Source organism: Chlamydotis macqueenii, chromosome 2 (genome assembly GCF_036417535.1).
Source record: "Chlamydotis macqueenii isolate bChlMac1 chromosome 2, bChlMac1.mat, whole genome shotgun sequence".
Classification (NCBI taxonomy): domain Eukaryota; kingdom Metazoa; phylum Chordata; class Aves; order Otidiformes; family Otididae; genus Chlamydotis; species Chlamydotis macqueenii.
Window position 1 is genome coordinate 163,671,059 of NC_141557.1, and position 21,060 is coordinate 163,692,118.

The window sequence follows — 21,060 nt, forward strand, 5'->3', positions numbered from 1 at the left end:
AGCCCCGACGCGCTTGCAGGGCGCGGGGGCGGCAGGAGCCTCCGTGCGCGGGGCAGGCCGTGGGACGCCGCAGCCGCCCCGCGTGCTCTGGTTAGCAAAGGCGCTTCTCCGTGAAACCGGGCGCCTCCCTTCCTCGTGGCTGCTCCGTCCCGCTTTCCCTGCCTTCGCCGCCGTAACGCGCTCTCTCTCCGGCAGACATCTTTTTCCAGCCCCGCCGAAGGAGTCCCCGTGCCGCTGGGCGAGTTCCTCAGCTGGGTCTCGGACGTCGGCGACTCATGGGTGGGCTCGCGGGGAGCCCGGGACGCGGCAGCCCCTCGGCCGCGCTCGCCGGCACAGGTAAGGGCTGACCTTCCAGGGCTCTCCGTCCTGTGGCGTGCTGGGGACGCCGAGGGGGCTGGGGCCAGTGTCATTTTCCTTTTGGGGTGCAGTCGCCGGCCGTGGTTGTGCCGCGCCCCGCCGCTCCGGCAGCGCGGGGCGGGCTGGCCGGCCTCGTCCCGTGGCGCAGTGTCCCCGTCTCATCCCATCTTTCTGTTCGCTTTGTTGTAGTGTGGCTGGATCTCCATCCCAGCTCCCCTCACCGCTGCCACGGAGCCCGCGCCCCTGTCTCGGGGCAGGTGGGGCCGCACTTGAGGATGGCCCCGTCCCCCTCACCACACTCCACTCGCGCCCCGGGCAGGGGCTGAAGCAATAAAGTGACGCGGCGGCGAGGCCGCACCGGCTGGGGCTGTCGGGGCCGTCGCCCCCACGCTGGGCCCGGCGCACCCCGGCCCCCTGAGAGGCACCCCCGCGGTGGCCTGGCCCTCCCCAAGTGCGCCCCTCCCCGTCCCGGCACAGCGCTCCGGCCGGCCCGCGGATCCGGCAGCACCTCTCCTCCACGCGCCCGCGCTCATCCGCCTGGTGTAGATCATCCCGCTCCGCAGCATCCGTCAGCTCCGCAGCATCCATCGTCACCGTCCTCGTGTCGTTACCCTCATTACCCAGATTTTGCTTTCGCATGCCATGCCGATGCGGGTGAGGCCGCGCCGTAGCCCGGCCTGAGCCGGGGCGCCCGCTGCCCCGGGCCCCGCGCTGCCCTGCGCTGCCGATCGCCCCTCACCGGGGCAGCCGGGGCCCGGCCAAAATCCACAAGCATCTCTTTTTTTGGGGACAAAACACTAAACCTGAGCTGTACATACGGCGTGTTGTAACCCGGCAGCGCGGGCCCCGGGCTCTCCCCGAGGTCAGTAAAAGATCCTGCGAAACCAGCCGCCAGCTCCGCGTGGTCTGTTCGCCCTCGCCGCGCCCCGGCAGCGCCGCTGCGGCTGCAGCTTGGGGGCTCGCAGCGGCCTCCCACGCCCTCCCACCGCGCCTCGGCCAGGGTTGCGGCGGAGCGTGCCCGCGTGGCAGAGATCTGACCGGCTCGTGGCGCCAGCGCTGCGGCGGCGTGCCAGGCTCGCCCACGGCTGCGGCTGCAGCGCCACCAGGCCCCCGGTTTGGGGGACGGGTAGCAGCAGCATGCGGGTGCAGCTGGTGGTGCGGAGCCTTCCGGGGCTGCGTCCTTTGGCCGCGTCCGTCCCTGCGGCGACAGGGCTGCGGGCAGGGCGGTGACTGCTGTCGCCCCGCGCGCGCTGCGCCGGTGCCCTGGGGTCCGCCCCTGGCTGTGCCGTGGCTGCTCCCTGAGCCGGGCAGTGCAGGAGCCGTGGTGGCCGCGACGGCAGCAGTCGGGGACCCCCGCGCGGCGAGGTGGGCGCAGGGGGCAGCCGGGGCGACGCTGGCGTGACACCCGCTGCGGCGGTTCCCTGGTGCCGGCCGGGACGGCACAAGGAGGCTCTGTGGCCCGGTGAACCAGGTGCCACCGCCCCGTCCGGGCCGGGCGTCCCCGAGCCGGCAGCGTCGTCCCGCGGCGATGGCTCCCACCGGGCACCGTGCCGGCAGCGCCAGCCCCGCTCCACGGGCTACAAACCCCTCGCCTCCCTGCGGCGTCCGTGGGGCCGCGCTCCCCTTCCCCGGCTCCCGAGCGAAGCCCCCCCCGGGCCCATTTGCCAGCGGGGACCCCTCCCCACGCACCCCTCGGCGCTGGGCCTTCTGCGGCGTGGTGCTGAGCTGGGCAGGAGCCGCGGTGGCGGGCGAGCAGCGGGCCCGGCCTGGCGCTCCGACCCAGTCCTGCGAGCCAGGGCACGGCCGGCAGAGCCCTGAGCAGCGCCGGCTGCCGCGGAGCCGCGCCGCGCCGCGCCGGGAGCGGCCGGGCGAGCGTGTGACGGGCCGGGCCGGTTACGGGGGTCACTCCATTACGTCCCCGGTTTAACGCCCCGCGGCGCAGTCTGCAAACAGCCTGCGGCCGGCTGGCTCGCCCGCGGCGCCGCCGGGACCGTCGGGATGCGCCCCGCGTGCCGGGGCCCTGCGCGGGGCTGGTTTCCCACGCCCCGAGCGTGCGGGTGCCAGCACCAAGCCCGGCACCATCGGCCGGAGCCCCTGTCCTGCCACGGCAGCCGCCCCCGGCGCACAGGACCCGTGGCTCCTGTCCCAAACGGGGCCCTGGCCGCCAGCTCGGCGCTCAGCGGCTGCCAGCTCCGCGCGCCCGACGCCCCGGGCACTGCTGGCTCCAGGCCGCGGCGCCGCTCGGGGAACTCTCCGTACCCAGCAGCCGCAGAGCCCCACGCCAGGGCGCCAACTCTTTTTTTTGGGGAGACTCCACTCTCGCGGCGCCTGCAGGGACCCCCCCCGCGGCCACGCCATCGCAGGAGCGTCCCCGCCTCGCCCCCCCCCAAAATGCCAGCTCACACCAGCCCCGGGCAGCACGGCCCCGTGGTGACGTGCCTGCGTCGAGCGGCGCGGCACGGTCCGTGTGCGGGGCGCTGGCGTCGGCCGGGCTGGTGAATCCGCCCGTGCCGTCGTCCGGCTCCCCGGCGGCGCGGCTTCCCTGCGCTCGGGCTGCAGCAGCGGGGCTGGCTCGCCCCCGGGGCCAGGGTTCGGCGGCGCGGGGCAGGCGGGACGGCGGAGCCCCTGGCCGGCCGGGAAGCGTGGTTGGGGCGCAGCCGGGCCTTGTGGGGGGCCGAGGCGGGGCCCAGCCCGCGGGACGGGCCGAGGGGCTGGCAGCGGGCGAGATCCGGGGGCCGTCGCGGGCAGAAGGGGCCAGGAACTGGGGGAGCGCTGCGGGAATCGCCGCGGGAATCACCACGTCGAGCGGGGCGCCCCGGGCCGGGGACGCGGGTGACGAGCGGAGCCAAACCCGCGGGAACCGGCGGCGGCTGGTGGGCGAGGGCGCGGGACGGAGGTTGGGGTCCCGGCCAGGGGTGCTCGGGCGGAGGCTCTGCCGCGCCCCGGCCCCACCCGTCCCTCCGCTCTCCTTGCAGGCGCGCTGTGCTGCGGACGACGCCGGTCTCTCCGGAAGCAGCGCGGAGGGGTCGTCGCTGGACGGGGAGGAGACGGAGAGGTACGGGGCGTGGCGGGACACGCCGAGGCGCATGGGGACGGCGCCGGGCTGGCCGCGCTGCGGGACGGGGTGCGAGGGCGGCCGTGTGACGCCGCAGCTCGACGCGTCCCCCAGCCCGGCGCGTCCCCGCTCTCTCCCCAGCGCGCGGCAGCGGGGCGAGCCGCCGGAGCGGGGACTGGAAGCGCAGGGAGCGGCTGCTGGCCCTGCGGCGCTGGCTGGACGCCGTGGAGAAGACGTTGCCCACGCCGCCAGAGCCCGGCCCGGCGCCGCAGGTAACGGGCTCGCCCCGGGCGCGCGGTCGAACCGCGGAACCGCGCAGAGCTGGCGGGACCTGGCCCGCGTCTCGGCGAGGCTGGTGAGGTCCCAGCCCCCACGGGGGGGACGGCGCCTGGGACACTTCGGCTCCGGTCCCGTGTCCCCGGCTCTGGCTGCCCAGCATGGCTGTGCTCGCCCGGGTCTGGTGCCGTGAGCCGCCGACGCCGCTGTCGCTGCCGCGGGCTCAGAGCCTGCGGCGCCCGTGGCGCTGCCGTAGCCGTGGCTGTGCCGAACCGGCGGCATCGCTGCCTCGCAGCCCCGCTGGCGGCAGGGCTGCCTTCCGCTCCGGGCTCTGTCGCATCCCGTGCCACCGCTGCCCAGGCGGCGTGCGCAGCCGTGCGAGGGGCGTGCAGCCCGGCACAGGGTGTGCGCAGCCATGCAAAGGACGTGCAGCCGTGCGTGGGGCGCGTGCAGCCGTGCAAGAGGGTCCGCAGCCATGGACGGGGCGTGCAGTTGTGCACAAGGGGCGTGCAGCCGTGCGCGGGGCGTGCAGCCGTGCGAGCGGTGTCCCCGTGCCCGGGCCTGTGCAGTGGCGTCCCCAGCCCCCGCGTGCCCCCCGCCCCGGCCGAGGCCGCCAGCCCCCGCCACCTCGCCGTGCACGCGGAGCGGGGGGCACGCGGCTCCAAACCGCGCACGAGGCCCCGCGGGGCGGCCATGGCGGCCCCTCCTCGCCGCCCCGCCGGCCGTCCCCCGTCCCTCGCCGGCTCCTTTTGTCGCGGCCCGGCCGGCGCGGGCAGGCGGCGCATGCACGGCGGCACAAACTGAAAGGCCGCTCACGCCGCGCGGCCGCGGACAAAGCGGGGGCCGCAGGGAGCCCGCCCGGCCGCCGCATCCAGGGCCGCGGGTTCCGGCCGCCCGCGCCCGCTTCCCCCGCTTCCCCGCGGCGCCCGGGCCGCCGCGCCCGCGCCGGGGCTGCCACGCGTGTGCCGGGCCGGGGCCCCGCCGGTGTGCGGGATGGGGGCGGCGAGCGGCTCTGCCGAAGGAGTCAGCTCCTCGGCCCCTGCCCGGCCCCGGCTGTGTGGGGTGCCGTGGGGTGCTGTGAGGTGCCGTGGGGTGCTGTGGGGTGCCATGGGGTGCTGCAGGACATCATGGGGTGCTGTGGGGCATCGTGGGGTGCTGTGGGGTGCCGTGAGGTGCTGTGGGGTGCCGTGGGGTGCTGTGAGGTGCCGTGGGGTGCTGTGGGGTGCCATGGGGTGCTGTGGGACATCATGGGGTGCTGTGGGGCATCGTGGGGTGCTGTGGGGTGCCGTGAGGTGCTGTGGGGTGCCGTGGGGTGCTGCAGGACATCATGGGGTGCTGTGAAGTGCCGTGGGGTGCTGTGGGGTGCCATGGGGTGCTGCAGGACATCATGGGGTGCTGTGAGGTGCCGTGGGGTGCTGTGGGGTGCCATGGGGTGCTGCAGGACATCATGGGGTGCTGTGGGGTGCTGTGGGGTGCCATGGGGTGCTGTGGGACATCATGGGGTGCTGTGGGGCATCGTGGGGTGCTGTGGGGTGCTGTGAGGTGCTGTGGGGTGCCATGGGGTGCTGTGGGGCATCGTGGGGTGCTGTGGGGTGCCGTGGGGTGCTGTGGGGTGCCATGGGGTGCTGTAGGACATCATGGGGTGCCGTGGGGTGCCGTGGGGTGCTGTGGGGCATTGTGGGGCACTGCGGGACACCATGGGGTGCCGTGGGGCGCCTGGGGGTCCCCAGGCCGGTGCACGCTGCCCGTGGGGAGCGGCCCGGGTCCGGCCGGGGGGCCCGGCCGGGGCAGCGGGAAGGCGTCGCGGGTGGGGTGCGGCCACAGGGCCGGGGGGGCCGTGGGGCTGTGCGGCCGTGGGTCGGTGCCGCCCTGGGTCGGTGTCGCGGGGTCCGTGTCACGGGGGTCGGTGTCGCGGGGGTCGGTGTCGCGGGGTCCGTGTCACGGGGGTCAGTGTCGCGGGGGTCGGTGTCGCGGGGGTCGGTGCCGCCGTGGGTCGGCGTTGCGGGGGTCGGTGTCACGGGGGTCGGTGCCGCCGTGGGTCGGTGCCGCCGTGGGTCGGCGTCGCGGGGGTCGGTGTCGCGGGGGTCGGTGTCGCGGGGTCGGTGTCGCGGGGGTCGGCGTCGCGGGGGTCGGTGTCGCGGGGGTCGGTGTCGCGGGGGTCCGTGTCGCGGGGGTCGGTGTCGCGGGGTCGGTGTCGCGGGGTCGGCGTCGCGGGGGTCGGCGTCGCGGGGTCGGTGTCGCGGGGGTCGGTGTCGCGGGGGTCGGTGCCGCCGTGGGTCGGCGTCGCGGGGGTCGGCGTCGCGGGGGTCGGTGTCGCGGGGGTCCGTTGTCGCGGGGTCGGGGCCGCAGGTGCCGGGGCGGGAGCGGGCTGGGGGCGGGGCCGGGGCCGCGCGGGGGGTGGGGCGGTGGGCGCGGCGCTCCCCTCCCCCCGGGCCGGCTGCGGGCCCCGCGCGTTTCCCGGGTGACGGCGCCGTCCGGCGCGGCGGGGGGTTAACGGGGCCCGGCCCCGCGGCACCGCCACCGGCACCGGCAGCGGAGCAGCGCCCGGCCCGGCCCGGCCCGGCCCGGCCCCACCGTACCGGCACCGGTACCGGCAGCGGCAGCGGCAGCGGCAGCGCCCGGCCCGCCGGGTCCCGCCCGGCCCCGCCGTGGCCCCGCGGCGCGGGGGGTGAGGGGCGCGGCCCCGCCTGGGTGAGTGGGGGGCGCGGGGCCGGGGTCGGGGGCCGGGTCGGGCTGCGGTTGCGGGTTCGGGTCCGTGTCCGTGCCTGCGTTCGTGTACGGGGCCGGCGCCGTGCCCGTGCCCACGCGTGGGCCCGTGCCCGTGCCCGTGTCGATATTCACGTCCATGTGGTTGCTCGTGTCCGTGGTGGGTTCCACGTTCCCGTCCACGTCCGTGCCCGTGTCCGTGTCCACATCAGTGTCCGTGCTCGTGCCCGTGTCCGTGTCTGTGTCCATGCCCGTGTCCACATCCGTGTCCACATCCGTGTCCGTGCCCGTGTCGGGGTCCGGTCCACGTCCACGTCAGTGTCTGTATCCGCGCCCACAGCCGCGTCTGTGTCCACGTTCGTGTCCGTGCCCACGTCCCTGTCCGTGCCCAGGTCCATGTCCGTGTCTGTGTCCGTGTCTGTGTCCGTGTCTGTGCCCGTGTCTGTGCCCGGGTCAGGATCCATGTCCGTGTCCGTGTCTGTGGTCCATGTGGAACCTCGTCCGCGTGGGGAGAGGGTGTCGAGGCCGCGCGTGGGGCCACGCACGGGGCCGCGAGGCGTGACCTGGTGTGCGCGGCGTGCGTGTGCGCGTGGGGGCTCGGTGCGTGCTGCGGCCTGGGGTCCCCGCCTGTTGCTCGGCGTGCGGCAGAGCGGGGCGGGGGCGTGAAGCGCGGCGTCCGCGTGTGTGCGGCCCCGCCGCAGAGTGTGCACGCACGTGTGAGGCGTGTGCAGGTAGCGTGCGTGCACGTGGCATGGCCGCTTTGGCGGGCGCCCACGGCACCCAGCCCCGCGCCGGGGGTCTGGGTGTGGGCAGCCGTGGGGCTGGGCAGGGGGTCGGGGCGTGGGCAGCGCTGCGGGGGGCTGGGCGGGAGCCGGGCGGGGGTCCGGGCGGGCGGCGCGGGGATTTATGGCTGCGGCACGGCTGTCAGCGCAGGGGGGCTGCGGGCCTGCGCGCCGGGTGGGCGCTCCCACGCAGCGGGGAGAGACCCCCACCCATTGCCCCGCCCGCTGCCCCAGCCCCAGCCCCGCTCCCGCTCCCCAGCCCCGCTCCTGCTGCCCCATCCCCAGTCCTGCTCCCCATCCCCGCTCCCCAGCCCCACTCCTGCTCCCCATCCCCGCTCCCGCTCCCCGGCCCCGCTCCCCATCCCCGCTCCCGCTCCCCATCCCCGCTCCCCAGCCCCACTCCTGCTCCCCGGCCCCGCTCCCGCTCCCCATCCCCGCTCCCCAGCCCCACTCCTGCTCCCCATCCCCACTCCCGCTCCCCAGCCCCACTCCCGCTCCCCATCCCCGCTCCCCAGCCCCACTTCCTGCTCCCCATCCCCGCTCCCGCTCCCCATCCCCGCTCCCCAGCCCCACTCCTGCTCCCCATCCCCACTCCCGCTCCCCAGCCCCACTCCCGCTCCCCATCCCCGCTCCCCAGCCCCACTCCTGCTCCCCATCCCCGCTCCCGCTCCCCATCCCCGCTCCCCAGCCCCACTCCTGCTCCCCGGCCCCGCTCCCGCTCCCCATCCCCGCTCCCCAGCCCCACTCCTGCTCCCCATCCCCACTCCCGCTCCCCAGCCCCACTCCCGCTCCCCATCCCCGCTCCCCAGCCCCACTCCTGCTCCCCATCCCCACTCCCGCTCCCCATCCCCGCTCCCCAGCCCCGCTCCTGCTCCCCATCCCCACTCCCGCTCCCCATCCCCGCTCCCGCTCCCCATCCCCGCTCCCCAGCCCCGCTCCTGCTCCCCGGCCCCGCTCCCCGGCCCCCTTTGTCAGGCCCCGCGGACAGATGGCTGCTTTTTCTCCCGGCGCCCCGGTTAATCTACCGGCACAAAGCGATGCCGCTGGGAGCATCTGCCCCTCTGCGCCGCGTCCCGCGCCTGCCCGGGCGTTGACGCGCGCCCCCGCACGCCGCCGACGCCGCGGACCCCGGGGTCCCCTCCCTCCGCGCGGCGGCCGGCGCCCGTCCCCCTCAGCGGCCCCTTGCCCCCCAAAGCCCCTGCGGGAATTCGGGCGGGCACTGGCAGCCTCCGGGCGTGGGACGGGGGTCCGGGTGCGGGACGGGGGTCCACGCGACCCCACGGCAGCTGCGATAACGCGCGACTCCTGGCTCGTTGCAGGCCAGGATGTGAGGCGGGGGCCCGGCGCCCGCGCCATGGGGAATTCGGTGAGCCGGCCCAGCTGCCTGGGCGAGAGGAGCCGGCGCTCGGAGGAGCTGCTCCGGGAGCCCGAGCTCCTCCGGGAGCCGCAGCCCTGCCACCCGGGCCTGGACACGGGGCGGCCGCCCGGCAGCGGCGTGGCACGGGCCTGGCCGCTGGAGAAGGCGCCGGAGTGGGCGGAGAACGGCTGGAGCCCGGTGCCCGGTGCCGCCCGCGGCGGTTCGGGCAGCCCCACGCTGAGGCGTAGCCAGTCGGAGGCGGCGGTGCCGAACGGGAGCGTGGCCTGCGCCCCGCCGAAGGGGCAGGCGGGGGGCGCAGCCTGGACGCCCCCGCGCAGCGCCTGGCCCTGGAAAGCCGTCACCGCGCGGGAGGTGACGGAGGTGACGGAGGTGACGGAGACCATCGTGACGGAGATCGTGGAGGTGACCGAGTACCCCGGCCGGCGAGAAGGGCGCGGAGCCCCCGGTCACCCGGACGGTCGCCGTGCTGACGGAGCGCGCGGGGGAGCCTGCGGCCGGCGGACCCGCCGGACAGACGGACGCCGCAGAGGTGACTGCCGGGCAGGGACCCTTGCTCCGGGAGCCGCTGTGCCGGCCCCGTGCCGCGGCTCGACTCCAGCTCCCTCGGCCGGGGCCGCGTGCTCCCACTGCCTGCGGCACCCCCGGCCCCAGCGCTTCGGGGCGGCGCCGGGTGCCGGAGGGGGTCTGCGGGGTGCGCGGCCCCTGCTTCGGGGAGCCCCGCAGACGACGCCTGGCCCTTCGGCCCCGGGAGCAGCGCGGGCCTGCGCAGAGCCTGTCCCGGCACAGCCTGGCCGGTGGGGCGTGTGGGGGACGCGGGGTGTCCCTCCGTCCCCGGCATCGCCCCCCGCCCCGGGCAGGGTGGGGAGGGGGCGCACCCCGGTCCCACGGCTGCCGCCTGGGCGGCTCAGCCAGCTCTCTCCGCAGGCGTCCCCGCGGGTCGGCCCCGTCGCGGAGGAGGCGGCGGGCGCGGAGCGTGGCCGGGACGCGCTGGAGGGCCTGCTGGCCTGGGTGGCCGACATGGAGGAGCTGGTGGGGCAACCAGAAGCCGCCCTCGGCGGAGGCGAAGGTGGCGAAGGCGCAGCTGGAGGAGCAGAAGGTCAGCGGGCGCGGGCCGGGGGCGCGGGGCCGGAGCGGCCGTCCCGCCGTGCCGGGCTGCGTCGAGGCGGCGCGGGAGGCGGGGGGTCCCGGCGCAGCGCTGTGCCCGCTGCTTGCAGCTGCTGAAGCGGCTGCTGGAGGAGCGGAGGCCGCGGGTGGAGCTGGTCCTGCAGGACAGACCTGCGCCGGCGGCGCACGACCGCTGCACCGCGGCGCCCGAGGGGAGCGACGGCCTGGCCGGCCTCGGGGAGAAGTGGGGCAAGCTGGTGCAGGAGGCTGAGCCAGGTGGGTCGGGGCGGGGACCTCGGCCGGCGGCCCCGAATGCGCTGACCGTCCCGGGCCGTGGTGCCGCGAGCCCCTGCCATCCCCGTGCGCGTGGGGGGTCCTGGGTCGCGGAGCCGGGCTGGCGCGGGCCCCGTCCAGCGGGAGAGGAGGCTTTTCCCGCTGGGAGCTCGGTCCGGCTCGCCCTGCGCGGCTCACCCGGCCTTCCCGGCGCAGGTACGGCCACCTGGAGCGGATCCTGCCAGCGGCGCAGGCCTTCCAGGAAGCCGTGGACTCCTTCACGGAATGGCTGGCGGCCACGGAGCGGCAGCTGGCCCAGCTCTGGCACGCCAACGGCTGCGTCGCCCGCATGCAGAACGCCCACCGGCAGAGCCAGGTCAGGGCCGGGGGAGCCGCGAGCGGGGCCGCGGGGTGGGCCGGGGGCGGCGGCGGCTGCGGGGGGGACGCGGGGAGCGGCGGCGGGCTGCCACGGGAGGCTGTCGCACAGGCGCTGTGCGAGGAGATCCGCGGCCGGCTGGGAAAGCTGGACGGCGCCCTGGAGAGCGGGCAGCGTGTCCTGGAGATGGTGACAGGTGAGTGGGGCCGTGCCGCGGGGAGCGAGCGCAGGTGCGGAGCGCTGGGCTGTGCCGGCGCCGAGGGGACCCCCCGGGCACTGGCGGCTGCGGCGTCGCGCGATGGGGCACACGGTGTCCCGTCGGGCCGAGGGGCCGGGAGAGAGCACGGCGTGCGGGGGTCAGGGCCGTGTAGGACGGGGCGCGGCGGCGGCCGGGACGAGGGGCGGGGAGAGGCAGGGAGGAAGACTGGGCTGGAGCGACCGCCACCGGGAGGGAAGGCGTCGGTGCGGGGGTCCGTGTCCCTGCGCTGACGCCGGCGGCGGCGCGGTGCGGCGCAGGGGAGGAGGCGCAGCTGGCGCAGGAGAAGATGGAGTCGCTGCAGATGCGGTACCTGATCGCGGGGCAGAGCAGCGCTGACACCGTGCAGCGGCTGGGGCAGACCCTGGAGGCCTCGTCCCGCCTGGGCGCCGCGCAGGAGGACCTGGCGCTGTGGCTGGGCCGCATGGAGCAGGAGCTGGGCTGCGGGGACGGCGGCCGGGAGCCCCCGGTCAGCTCCGGCGACATGGAGAAGGTGCGGGGACATGGGGCAGTTGAGTCCGGAGGGCCGCGGCCGGGTAACGGCACGAGGTCCCATGCTCGCTGGCAGCAGATGCGGGCGAGGCCGGCCTCGCGCGTGCCTCTTCCCCCCGACGCGGCTGACGCCGCCGCTCCCCACCGCAGTTCCAGCAGATCCTGGAGGGCCAGCTCGCGCGCGCGGCCGGGCTGGGCGAGCGGCTGGAGGAGATCGAGCGGGTGCGGCTGGACGCCCCGGCCCTCCGCTCGCAGCTCGCCGATCAGAAGGTGGGTCTGCGGCGCCGCGTGGTGCCCAGCATCCCCGGGGACACCGGCTCCGCGTCCCCACGCTCCTGCGCTGCGCGCCTGCCCGGGGCTCCGCGGGACACGACACCCGCGCGGCTCTCTCCCCCAGCTGCTCTCGGCCGAGATCCTGCAGCACCGGGGCCTGGCGGAGCGTCTGCTGGGGATCGCGCCGCCGCTGCTGCACGCCTGCGCCGAGCCTCTGCAGCAGCGCCTACAGGTGAGCGCCCGCGCCGGAGCCGCGCCAGGGTGGGACGCTGCGTCGCGCTGACCCCCTTCCGTCTGCGCAGGCCTCGGTGCAGGCGCTGCGGGAGCGCGCGGAGCAGCTCTTCGTGCGCGGTGCAGCCTGCGCCGTGCAGCTGGAGCACGCCCAGTCCCTGCTGGCGCAGTTCGCCGAGGCCCAGGAGGAGCTGGCGCCGTGGCTGGAGGAGACGCGCGCCATTGGGGTGCAGCTGTCCCCCAGCGCCATCAGCTACGAGGCCTTCAGGGAGCAGCAGGCGCTGCTGCAGGTGAGCGCGGGGCGCGGCGCAGGCGGCGGCAGAGGCAGGGGCGCGCTTCGCCGTCCCGCGGGGTCGGGCACGGTGCCGTGTGCGGGCTGCGATGGGACGGAGCCGGGCTGGGGCACCCAAGGCACACGAGCTCCGCGTGCCGGGGCATCGGCGCGAGGTCAGCCGGGCTGCACTGGGGCACGTCCCCATCCCGGCTCTGCGCCTCCCGCGGCCCCTCCTGCCTCGCAGTGCCTGCGCGAGGCCATCGCCGAGCACCGGCCGCTGATGGGGAAGCTGGAGCGCGTCTCGGCGCAGCTGGAGGAGCTGAGCCCCGAGCAGGGCGCCCCGTTCCGGCAGCGCTGGCAGGAGGCGGAGGAGCAGTACGGCCGCATCCGCGAGCGCGTGTGCCAGGCGGCCGCCGTGCTGGACGACGCGCTGCCGCGCTACAGCCAGGTACGGGGCCGGCACCGCGGCGCCGGCGTCCCCCGCGGTTCCCCCCGAGTGACCGGGCTGGTGCCCCCACGCCTTCCGCAGCTGACGGAGCGCATGGACCTGCTGCTGGAGTGCCTGGAGCGGCTGCAGGGCCGCCTGCGCGGCCAGCCCTCCCTCCGCGGCGACGCGGCCCATCTGCGCGAGCAGATCCGCGAGAACGCGCTGGCCCTGGGCGAGCTGGAGAAGCTGGGGGCGGCGCTGGAGACCGTGCAGGCACAGGGCAGCGAGCTGCTGGCCGCCATGCAGGCCGCGAACTCCGACGCCGCTGCCAGAGGTACGGCGCACAGGGGCGGACGCGGGCCAGTGTGCGTGCATGGCGGCGCGTCCCTGCGCCCGGGGCGTCCCGTGGGGGGCTGCGTCCCGTCGGGGTGCCGCGTCCCTTGCGCCCCGGCCCAGCCCCGTCGCTCTCGCGCCCCGCAGGGATCCAGGAGCGGACGGCGCAGCTGCTGTCGCAGTGGGACGGCCTGCGCGGCCGCTGCCAGGAGCGGGAGCGCCGGCTGCGGGAGCTGCTGGCCCTGGCCGACCGCTTCTGGCAGGGGCTGTCGGAGCTGGGCCTGGCGCTGGGCGACACCCAGCAGCTGGTGCTGGCGCTGGAGGAGGCCGGCGGCGACCCCGAGGCCGTGCGCGCGCGGCTCTGCAGCATGCAGGTACGGGGCGGGGGCTCGGGGGGCTGCCCCCCGGCGCGGGCGGCCCCACGCAGCCCGGTCGCGGCCCGCAGGCGCTGCGGGAGGAGATCGACTCGCTGCAGGGCGAGCTGGACGCGCTGGGCAGCCTGGGCGTGGAGCTGATGGCCTCCTGCGGCGACCCCCGACAAGCCCGACGTCACCAAGAGCCTGGACGATGTGAGCGCCAGCGGGGGCTGCGGGCGGGGGCTGCGGGCGGGGGGTGCGGGCAGGGGTGCTGTGGGCGGGGGCTGCGGGCGGGGGGCTGCGGGCGGGGGGTGCGGGCGGGGGGTGCGGGCAGGGGTGCTGTGGGTGGGGGTGCGGGCGGGGACGGGGTGTCGCGCGCCCTGGGAAGGGGCGGCCGTGCTGCCGGGTCCAGCGTCCCCGGATGTCACGGGCTGGGCCGGCCGGAGGGTGACGTCCCGCACGTGGGACCGCACGTCTGCCATGCCCCACGCCCTGCACCACTGCCGCCGGCCCTTGCACCCTGCGGCCGCACTGGCCCTTGCACCCAGACCCCCACGCGCTGCCCCTGACCCTCGCACCTGACCCCCTGCGCAATGCCGCTGACCCCCGCGCCCTGGCCCCCCGTGCGACGCCGCTGACCCCCGCACCCATTCCCCTGCGCAATGCCGCTGACCCCCGCGCCACGGCCCCCCGCGCGACGCTGCTGACCCCCGTGCCCTGGCACCCCGTGCGACGCTGCTGACCCCCGCACCCATTCCCCTCCGTGACGCCACTGATCCCCGCACCCATTCCCCCGCGCGACGCTGCTGACCCCCGTGCCCTGGCCCCCCGCGCGACACCGCTGACCCCCGTGCCCATTCCCCTGCGCGACACCGCTGACCCCCGCGCCCTGGCCCCCCGTGCGACACCGCTGACCCCCGCGCCCTGCCGCAGCTCTACTCCTCCTGGCACAGCCTGAACAAGGTGTGGACGGAGCGCTACGCCCGCCTCGAGGAGCGGCTCCAGGCCTCCGTCAGCTACCAGGAGACCATGCAGGTGGGGTGCGGGGGCCGCGGGGCCGCCGCGGTGGTGGCTGGGCGCGGCTGAGGGCAGGAGCCGGCCGCGGGGCCGGCCGTGGGGCTGTAGGGGTGCCTGGGATGGGGGTCCGTGCCCCCCGGCCCCACGGTCGCTCCCCGCCCGCAGCGGCTGTCCGAGTGGCTGGACGCGGCTGAGCTGCGCGTGGCGGAGGAGTTCCTGGTCGGCGGGGACCCGGACGCGGTGCAGCAGCAGCTGGCGGAGCTGAAGGTGGGCCATGCCGCGCCGTGGGCTGTGCCACGCCATGGGCCGTGCCATGTGCCGTGGGCCGTGCCGTGCCGTGGGCCGTGCCGCGCCGTGGGCCGTGCCGTGCCGTGGGCCGTGCCGTGCCGTGGGCCGTGCCATGGGCCGTGCCGTGCCGTGGGCCGTGCTGTGCCGTGGGCCGTGCCATGCCATGGGCCGTGCTGTGCTGTGAGCCATGCCGCGCCGTGGGCCGTGCCGTGCTGTGGGCTGTGCTGTGCCGTGGGCCGTGCCGTGCCGTGGGCCGTGCCGTGCCATGTGCCATGGGCCGTGCCGTGGGCCGTGCCATGTGCCATGGGCCGTGCCGTGCTGTGGGCTGTGCTGTGCCGTGGGCCGTGCCGTGGGCCGTGCCATGTGCCATGGGCCGTGCCGCGCCGTGGGCCGTGCCGTGCCGTGGGCTGTGCCATGCCGTGGGCCGTGCCGTGGGCCGTGCCATGTGCCATGGGCCGTGCCGTGCCGTGGGCCGTGCTGTGCCATGGGCCGTGCCGTGCTGTGGGCCGTGCTGTGCCGTGGGCTGTGCCGCGCCGTGGGCCGTGCCGTGCTGTGGGCCGTGCTGTGCCGTGGGCCGTGCCGTGCCGTGGGCCGTGCCGCGCCGTGGGCCGTGCCGTGCTGTGGGCTGTGCTGTGCCGTGGGCCGTGCCGTGCCATGGGGCAGGTGGGGGGCAGCAGGGCACTCAGGGCAGTGGTGGGACCGTGCGTTGGACGGTGCTGGCACCCCCACGGCACCTGCTCATGAGGGGCACTGGGTGGCCCCGTGTGGGGCTCCCTGCTCCACGGGGACGAGCTCAGGGGCCAGGTGCCCGTGCCGAGCTGTGCCAGGCTGTGCCGTGCCACGCGGTGCCATGCGGTGCCATGCCTGGCGTCCCGGCAGAGCCCGCTCCCCGTGTGCGGGGCTGGGGGCGTCCCGCTCACCGCTGTCCCGCAGGAGTTCAAGCGGGAGCTGTACCAGTGCAAGGTGGACGTGGAGAGCCTGCGGCACCAGGCCGGCGCGGGGGGCGCGGGGCACGGGGAGCCCCCGGCCGCGCTCAGCGGCTTCCGCCAGCGCTGGGACCGGCTGGAAGAGGAGATCGTGGGCCGCCAGGTGGGGAGGGGGCCGGGCGCCGTGGGGCAGGGCTGTGGGGCGCGGGGAGGTGGCGGTGGCACTGAGCTGCCAACCGGACCTGTCACCGGCAGGGTGGTGCGTGGGGGCTGTGGGGGGCTGTGGGGGGCCGTGTGGGTCCGTGGGGTGCCGTGTGGGGCTGTGTGGGTCCGTGGGGCTGTGTGGGTCCGTGGGGTGCCGTGTGGGTCCGTGGGGTGCCATGTGGGGCTGTGGGGTGCCATGTGGGGCTGTGGGGTGCTGTGTGGGGCTGTGGGATGCTGTGTGGGGCTGTGTGGGTCCGTGGGGTGACATGTGGGGCTGTGGGGTGCTGTGTGTGGCTGTGGGGTGACCTGTGGGGCTGTGGGGTGCTGTGTGGGGCTGTGTGGGTCCGTGGGGTGACATGTGGGGCTGTGGGGTGCTGTGTGTGGCTGTGGGGTGCCGTGGGGTGCCGTGTGGGGCTGTGTGGGTCCGTGGGGTGCCATGTGGGGCTGTGGGGTGCTGTGTGTGGCTGTGGGGTGCCGTGGGGTGCCGTGTGGGGCTGTGTGGGTCCGTGGGGTGCCATGTGGGGCTGTGGGGTGCTGTGTGTGGCTGTGGGGTGCCGTGGGGTGCCGTGTGGGCCTGTGTGGGTCCGTGGGGTGCCATGTGGGTCCGTGGGGTGCCATGTGGGGCTGTGGGGTGCCGTGTGGGGCTGTGTGGGTCCGTGGGGTGCCATGTGGGGCTGTGGGGTGCCGTGTGGGGCTGTGGGGTGCCGTGTGGGTCCGTGGGGTGCCGTGTGGGGCTGTGTGGGTCCGTGGGGTGCCGTGTGGGGCTGTGGGGTGCCGTGTGGGTCCGTGGGGTGCCGTGTGGGGCTGTGTGGGTCCGTGGGCGCCATTGTGGGCGCTGGGCGCACGGGGCGCTGCGGGCGCTGCGGGCCGCCGTTGCTCCCACCGACCGCGGTGCCCGGTGCCGCCCTCGCCGGCGCAGCACCAGCTGGAGGCGGCGCTGCTGGGGCTGGGGCAGTTCCATCACCAGCTGGAGGAGCTGCTGCAGTGGCTGCACCGCGCCGCCGAGCAGCTGCAGGGCCCCGCGCCGCTGCGCCCCGACCTGCAGAGCTGCGAGATCGAGCTGGCCAAGCACAAGGTGAGCGCGGCGGCCGGACGGGGCCGCGCGTGCTGCGGCCGTCCCTGCGCGTCTCCGGGCGTCGCGGTCGCGGTCCTCCCGCTGCGGGGCCGCATCCCGGTGACGATGGCTGCGCTGGGCGGGCTGCGGCTTGTGGCGGGCGGCGTGAGAACGCGTCCCCTCCCGCGGTGACGGCATGGAAGGAATGAGCTGGCTCCGCGCCTGCCGCGAGGCCGCCGGGGCCGCCGCCGGCCCAGAGCCGCTTCCCCTTGCCCGGGCATGCTCGCGCCGTGCCTGACGCTGGCGAGGTGCCGCGAGGTGCGGGCCGGCCCCGCGGTTCGGGTGGGCTGTGCGCGGCGAGCGGCCACGGCCGCCCGTGTGCCCCGTCCCGGCAACCTCCCTGCCACAAAGCGGCCGATTTGGTGCCGCGCGCCTGCCCCGCGCCGCGCTGAGGCCAGGAGCCCGGGTGCCGGCTCTGGGGGATCCCCGGGTGCCGTCCTCCCCGGCGCGGCGCTCCCGGACCCCAGCCCCGCGGGGCGGCCGGCGCCGCGATGGCAGCGTTGCCGTGGCCCAGGGCGAGGGGCTGCGCGCGGTGCGGTGGTCCCGGCGTGCCGGGGTGACGGCGGCGCCGCGTCCCCAGGTGCTGCGGAACGACGTGATGTCGCACGCCCTCACGGTGCAGTCGGTCAACGAGGCCGGGCAGGGGCTGCTGCTGGGCGGCCCGGGCGAGAGCGCGGAGGGGCTGCGCCGCAGCCTGCGGCAGCTCAACCAGCGCTGGGACCTGGTGCGCAGCGAGACCGAGAGCCGGCAGCTGGAGCTGGAGAACAACCTCAGCCAGGTGCGGGCGCAGGGCGGCGTGCCGGCGTGCCAGGGTGGCAGGGCGCGGCGCTGGCGGGCCGTGCTCAGCCCCCCGCGCCCGCAGGTGCAGGACATCACGCTGGAGATGACGGAGCTGCTGCAGTGGCTGGAGCAGCTGGAGCTGCGGCTCTGCTTCTCCAGGCCGGCGTGGGGCCACCCCGACACCGCGCGAGAGAACCTGGCCGCGCACCTGGTGAGCGCCGCGCCCGCGCCAGCCCCCTCCCCGTCCCCGTCCCTGCCCCGTCCCCCCGCGGCGCAGCGACCCCGGGCTCCCCGCGCGCTCTCGGCAGGAGCTGTGCAAGGAGATGGAGGCCAAGCAGGAGGCCTACAGCGGCGTGCGCGAGCGGCTGCGGCGGCTGCTGGCCTCCTGCCGCGCCGGCCGGCCCTGCGGCACCGAGCACAGCCTCCGCATCCTGGAGCAGAAGTGGGAGAGCGTCCACGCCGAGGCCCAGGAGCGGAAGGTGCGCGGGAAGGGGGGATGCGCCCCCCCGCCCGGGGGGTGCCGACGTGCCCTGGCTGCGCGGGCTGCGGGCGCCTGTCCCCGTCAGCGCCGCCGCCCTGCCCGCAGGAGCGCCTGGCCGAGGGGCTGACGGTCACCACCGAGTTCCACGGCAGCGTGCAGGAGCTGCTGCGCTGGGTGGCTCGGGCGGAGGAGCTGCTGGCCTCCCCCGCGCCGCCCAGCTTCCTCCTGGACGCCGTCACCACGCAGATCCAGGAGCACAAGGCAAGCACGGCCTCGGCCGCCGCGACGCCCTCCCGCCCCGGTGCGCCCCAAAGCTGCGGCTGGGGCCCGCCCGGAGGGGTCCCGCAGGCCGACTCTGCGCCCCGTCGCGCTCCGGGACCCCGCTGGCGCCGGGGGGCTGTCGGCGCGCCCCCAGCCGCCCCCGCTCTCCCGCAGGCCCTGCTGAAGGAGGCGAACGCCCACGAGGAGCGGCTCGGCGGGCTGGAGGCCGTGGCCGTGCGCCTGCAGGACTTCAGCCGCAAGCAGGACGGCGCCGTCGTCCAGAACCTGGTGCTGTCAGCCAGGGAGCGGCTGGGCAAGGTGCTGCAGCGGGCGGCGGAGCGCGGCGCGGCGCTGGAGGAGGCCCGCAAGTGCGCCAAGCAGGTACCGGGCCGCCGCGCCGCGGAACGCGGGCACTGTGCCAGTGCGGGGGCTGCGCATGCAGTGCGCGTTGCACTGGCCCGTGGTTTGCGCTGCGGCGTTTCGTGGGCCGTGCTGCGCTGGCCCGTGGTTTGTGCTGCGGCGTTGCGTGGGCCGTGCTGCGCTGGCCCGTGGTTTGTGCTGCGGCGGTGTGCGGGCCGTGCTGCGCTGGCCCGTGGTTTGTGCTGCGGCGGTGCGCGGGCCATGCCGCTCTGGCCCGTGGTTTGTGCTGCGGCGTTGCGTGGGCCATGCTGCGCTGGCCCGTGGTTTGTGCTGCAGCGTTGCGCGGGCCGTGCCGCGCTGGCCCGTGGTTTGTGCTGCGGCGGTGCGCGGGCCGTGCCGCTCTGTTGCGCGGCTGCTGTGGGGGTGCCGTCCGCGCCGCCCCGGCCCCCGCTTTGCGTGGCAGGCCCCCCAGCCCACCCTCCGCTGCAGTTCAGCGAGTCGCGGCGGCTGCTCCTGGAGTGGATGGACGAGGCGGAGCGGGGCCTGGAGGCGCCGCGGGACGCGGCCACCGGCCAGGAGGAGATCAAGCGCCAGCTGGGCGAGCACAAGGTGGGGTCCCGGCGGACGGGGGGTCCCGGTGGAGGGGGGGTCCCGGCGGGGCGCAGAGCCGGGCGGTGGCAGGGGCTCCCCAGCTCCCGGCGGGGCGGCAGGTGACTTCGTGGGGCCGCCTCCACAGAGCGTCAGCACCCCCGCGGCACTGGGGCGGGCAGGGGTCCCCCGCGGGGCCAGCCCGGTCCGGGTGGGCTCACCCCACCCCCCCACCCCCCCCAGGCTTTCCAGAAGGTGCTGCGCTCAAAGCGGCCGGTGTACGAGGCCACGCTGCGCAGCGGGCGGGCGCTGCGGGAGAGAGCGCGGCTCCCCGAGGACCTGCAGCCGCTGGAGGAGCTGCTGGGGGAGCTGAGGGAGCGCTGGGACGCGCTGTGCGGCCGGGCGGCGGAGAGGTGGGGTGGGACGGGAATGGGGTGGGATGGGATGGGGATGGGATGGGATGGGGATGGCATGGGATGGGATGGGATGGAGATGGGATGGGATGGGATGGGATGGGATGGGGATGGGATGGAGATGGGATGGGATGGGGATGGCATGGGATGGGATGGGATGGAGATGGGATGGGATGGGATGGGATGGGATGGAGATGGGATGGGATGGGATGGGATGGGATGGGATGGGATGGGGATGGGATGGGATGGGATGGAGATGGGATGGGATGGGATGGGATGGGATGGGATGGGGATGGGATGGGATGGGGATGGGATGGGATGGGGATGGGATGGGATGGGATGGGATGGGATGGGATGGGATGGGATGGGGATGGGATGGGATGGGATGGGGATGGGGATGGCATGGGATGGGGATGGGATGGGATGGGATGGGGATGGGATGGGATGGGGATGGGGATGGGATGGGGATGGGATGGGGATGGGATGGGATGGGATGGGATGGGATGGGATGGGATGGGATGGATGGGGATGGGATGGGGATGGGATGGGGATGGGATGGGATGGGGATGGGATGGGATGGGATGGGGATGGGATGGGATGGGATGGGGATGGGATGGGATGGGGATGGGGATGGGATGGGGATGGGATGGGATGGGATGGGATGGGATGGGATGGGGATGGGGATGGGATGGGATGGGGATGGGATGGGATGGGATGGGATGGGATGGGATGGGATGGGGATGGGATGGGATGGGGATGGGATGGGATGGGATGGGATGGGGATGGGATGGGATGGGATGGGGATGGGATGGGATGGGGATGGGGATGGGATGGGGATGGGATGGGATGGGATGGGATGGGATGGGATGGGATGGGATGGGATGGGGATGGGATGGGATGGGATGGGATGGGATGGGATGGGATGGGATGGGATGGGATGGGATGGGATGGGATGGGGATGGGATGGGATGGGATGGGATGGGATGGGATGGGATGGGGATGGGATGGGATGGGATGGGATGGGATGGGATGGGATGGGGATGGGATGGGATGGGATGGGATGGGGATGGGATGGGATGGGATGGGGATGGGATGGGATGGGATGGGATGGGATGGGATGGGATGGGGATGGGATGGGATGGGATGGGATGGGGATGGGATGGGATGGGGATGGGGATGGGATGGGGATGGGATGGGATGGGATGGGATGGGATGGGATGGGGATGGGATGGGATGGGATGGGATGGGATGGGATGGGATGGGATGGGATGGGATGGGATGGGATGGGATGGGATGGGATGGGATGGGATGGGATGGGATGGGATGGGGATGGGATGGGATGGGATGGGATGGGATGGGATGGGATGGGGATGGGATGGGATGGGATGGGATGGGGATGGGATGGGATGGGATGGGGATGGGATGGGATGGGATGGGATGGGATGGGATGGGATGGGATGGGGATGGGATGGGATGGGATGGGATGGGGATGGGATGGGATGGGGATGGGGATGGGATGGGGATGGGATGGGATGGGATGGGATGGGATGGGATGGGGATGGGATGGGGATGGGGATGGGATGGGATGGGGATGGGATGGGATGGGATGGGATGGGATGGGGATGGGATGGGGATGGGATGGGATGGGGATGGGATGGGGTGGGGTGGGATGGGATGGG

General features: G+C 75.7%; 1 protein-coding gene and 1 long non-coding RNA gene across 2 annotated transcripts in view; both read left to right on the forward strand.

Annotated features, from left to right (window-relative positions):
- The window catches only part of PLEC (plectin), a 63,492-nt gene that overhangs the window by 36,885 nt on the left and 5,547 nt on the right, over nt 1-21,060 (forward strand). The window contains 28 exon segments of the mRNA XM_086741509.1: nt 196-336; nt 547-614; nt 1,915-2,249; nt 2,692-3,684; nt 3,849-4,439; nt 8,496-8,706; nt 10,148-10,307; nt 10,419-10,503; nt 10,824-11,056; nt 11,206-11,325; nt 11,453-11,560; nt 11,631-11,849; nt 12,078-12,281; nt 12,363-12,594; nt 12,741-12,967; nt 13,039-13,125; nt 13,127-13,162; nt 13,883-13,984; nt 14,132-14,233; nt 15,188-15,343; nt 16,304-16,459; nt 17,079-17,276; nt 17,361-17,489; nt 17,587-17,757; nt 17,865-18,020; nt 18,195-18,401; nt 18,870-18,989; nt 19,212-19,381. Of these exon segments, the coding sequence (XP_086597635.1) occupies nt 196-336; nt 547-614; nt 1,915-2,249; nt 2,692-3,684; nt 3,849-4,439; nt 8,496-8,706; nt 10,148-10,307; nt 10,419-10,503; nt 10,824-11,056; nt 11,206-11,325; nt 11,453-11,560; nt 11,631-11,849; nt 12,078-12,281; nt 12,363-12,594; nt 12,741-12,967; nt 13,039-13,125; nt 13,127-13,162; nt 13,883-13,984; nt 14,132-14,233; nt 15,188-15,343; nt 16,304-16,459; nt 17,079-17,276; nt 17,361-17,489; nt 17,587-17,757; nt 17,865-18,020; nt 18,195-18,401; nt 18,870-18,989; nt 19,212-19,381 (5,717 nt within the window).
- On the forward strand, nt 8,755-9,923 carry LOC147601914 (uncharacterized). The gene is made up of 3 exons (XR_015257750.1): nt 8,755-9,083; nt 9,479-9,650; nt 9,769-9,923. It is a non-coding gene; the product is annotated as an uncharacterized LOC147601914 (long non-coding RNA).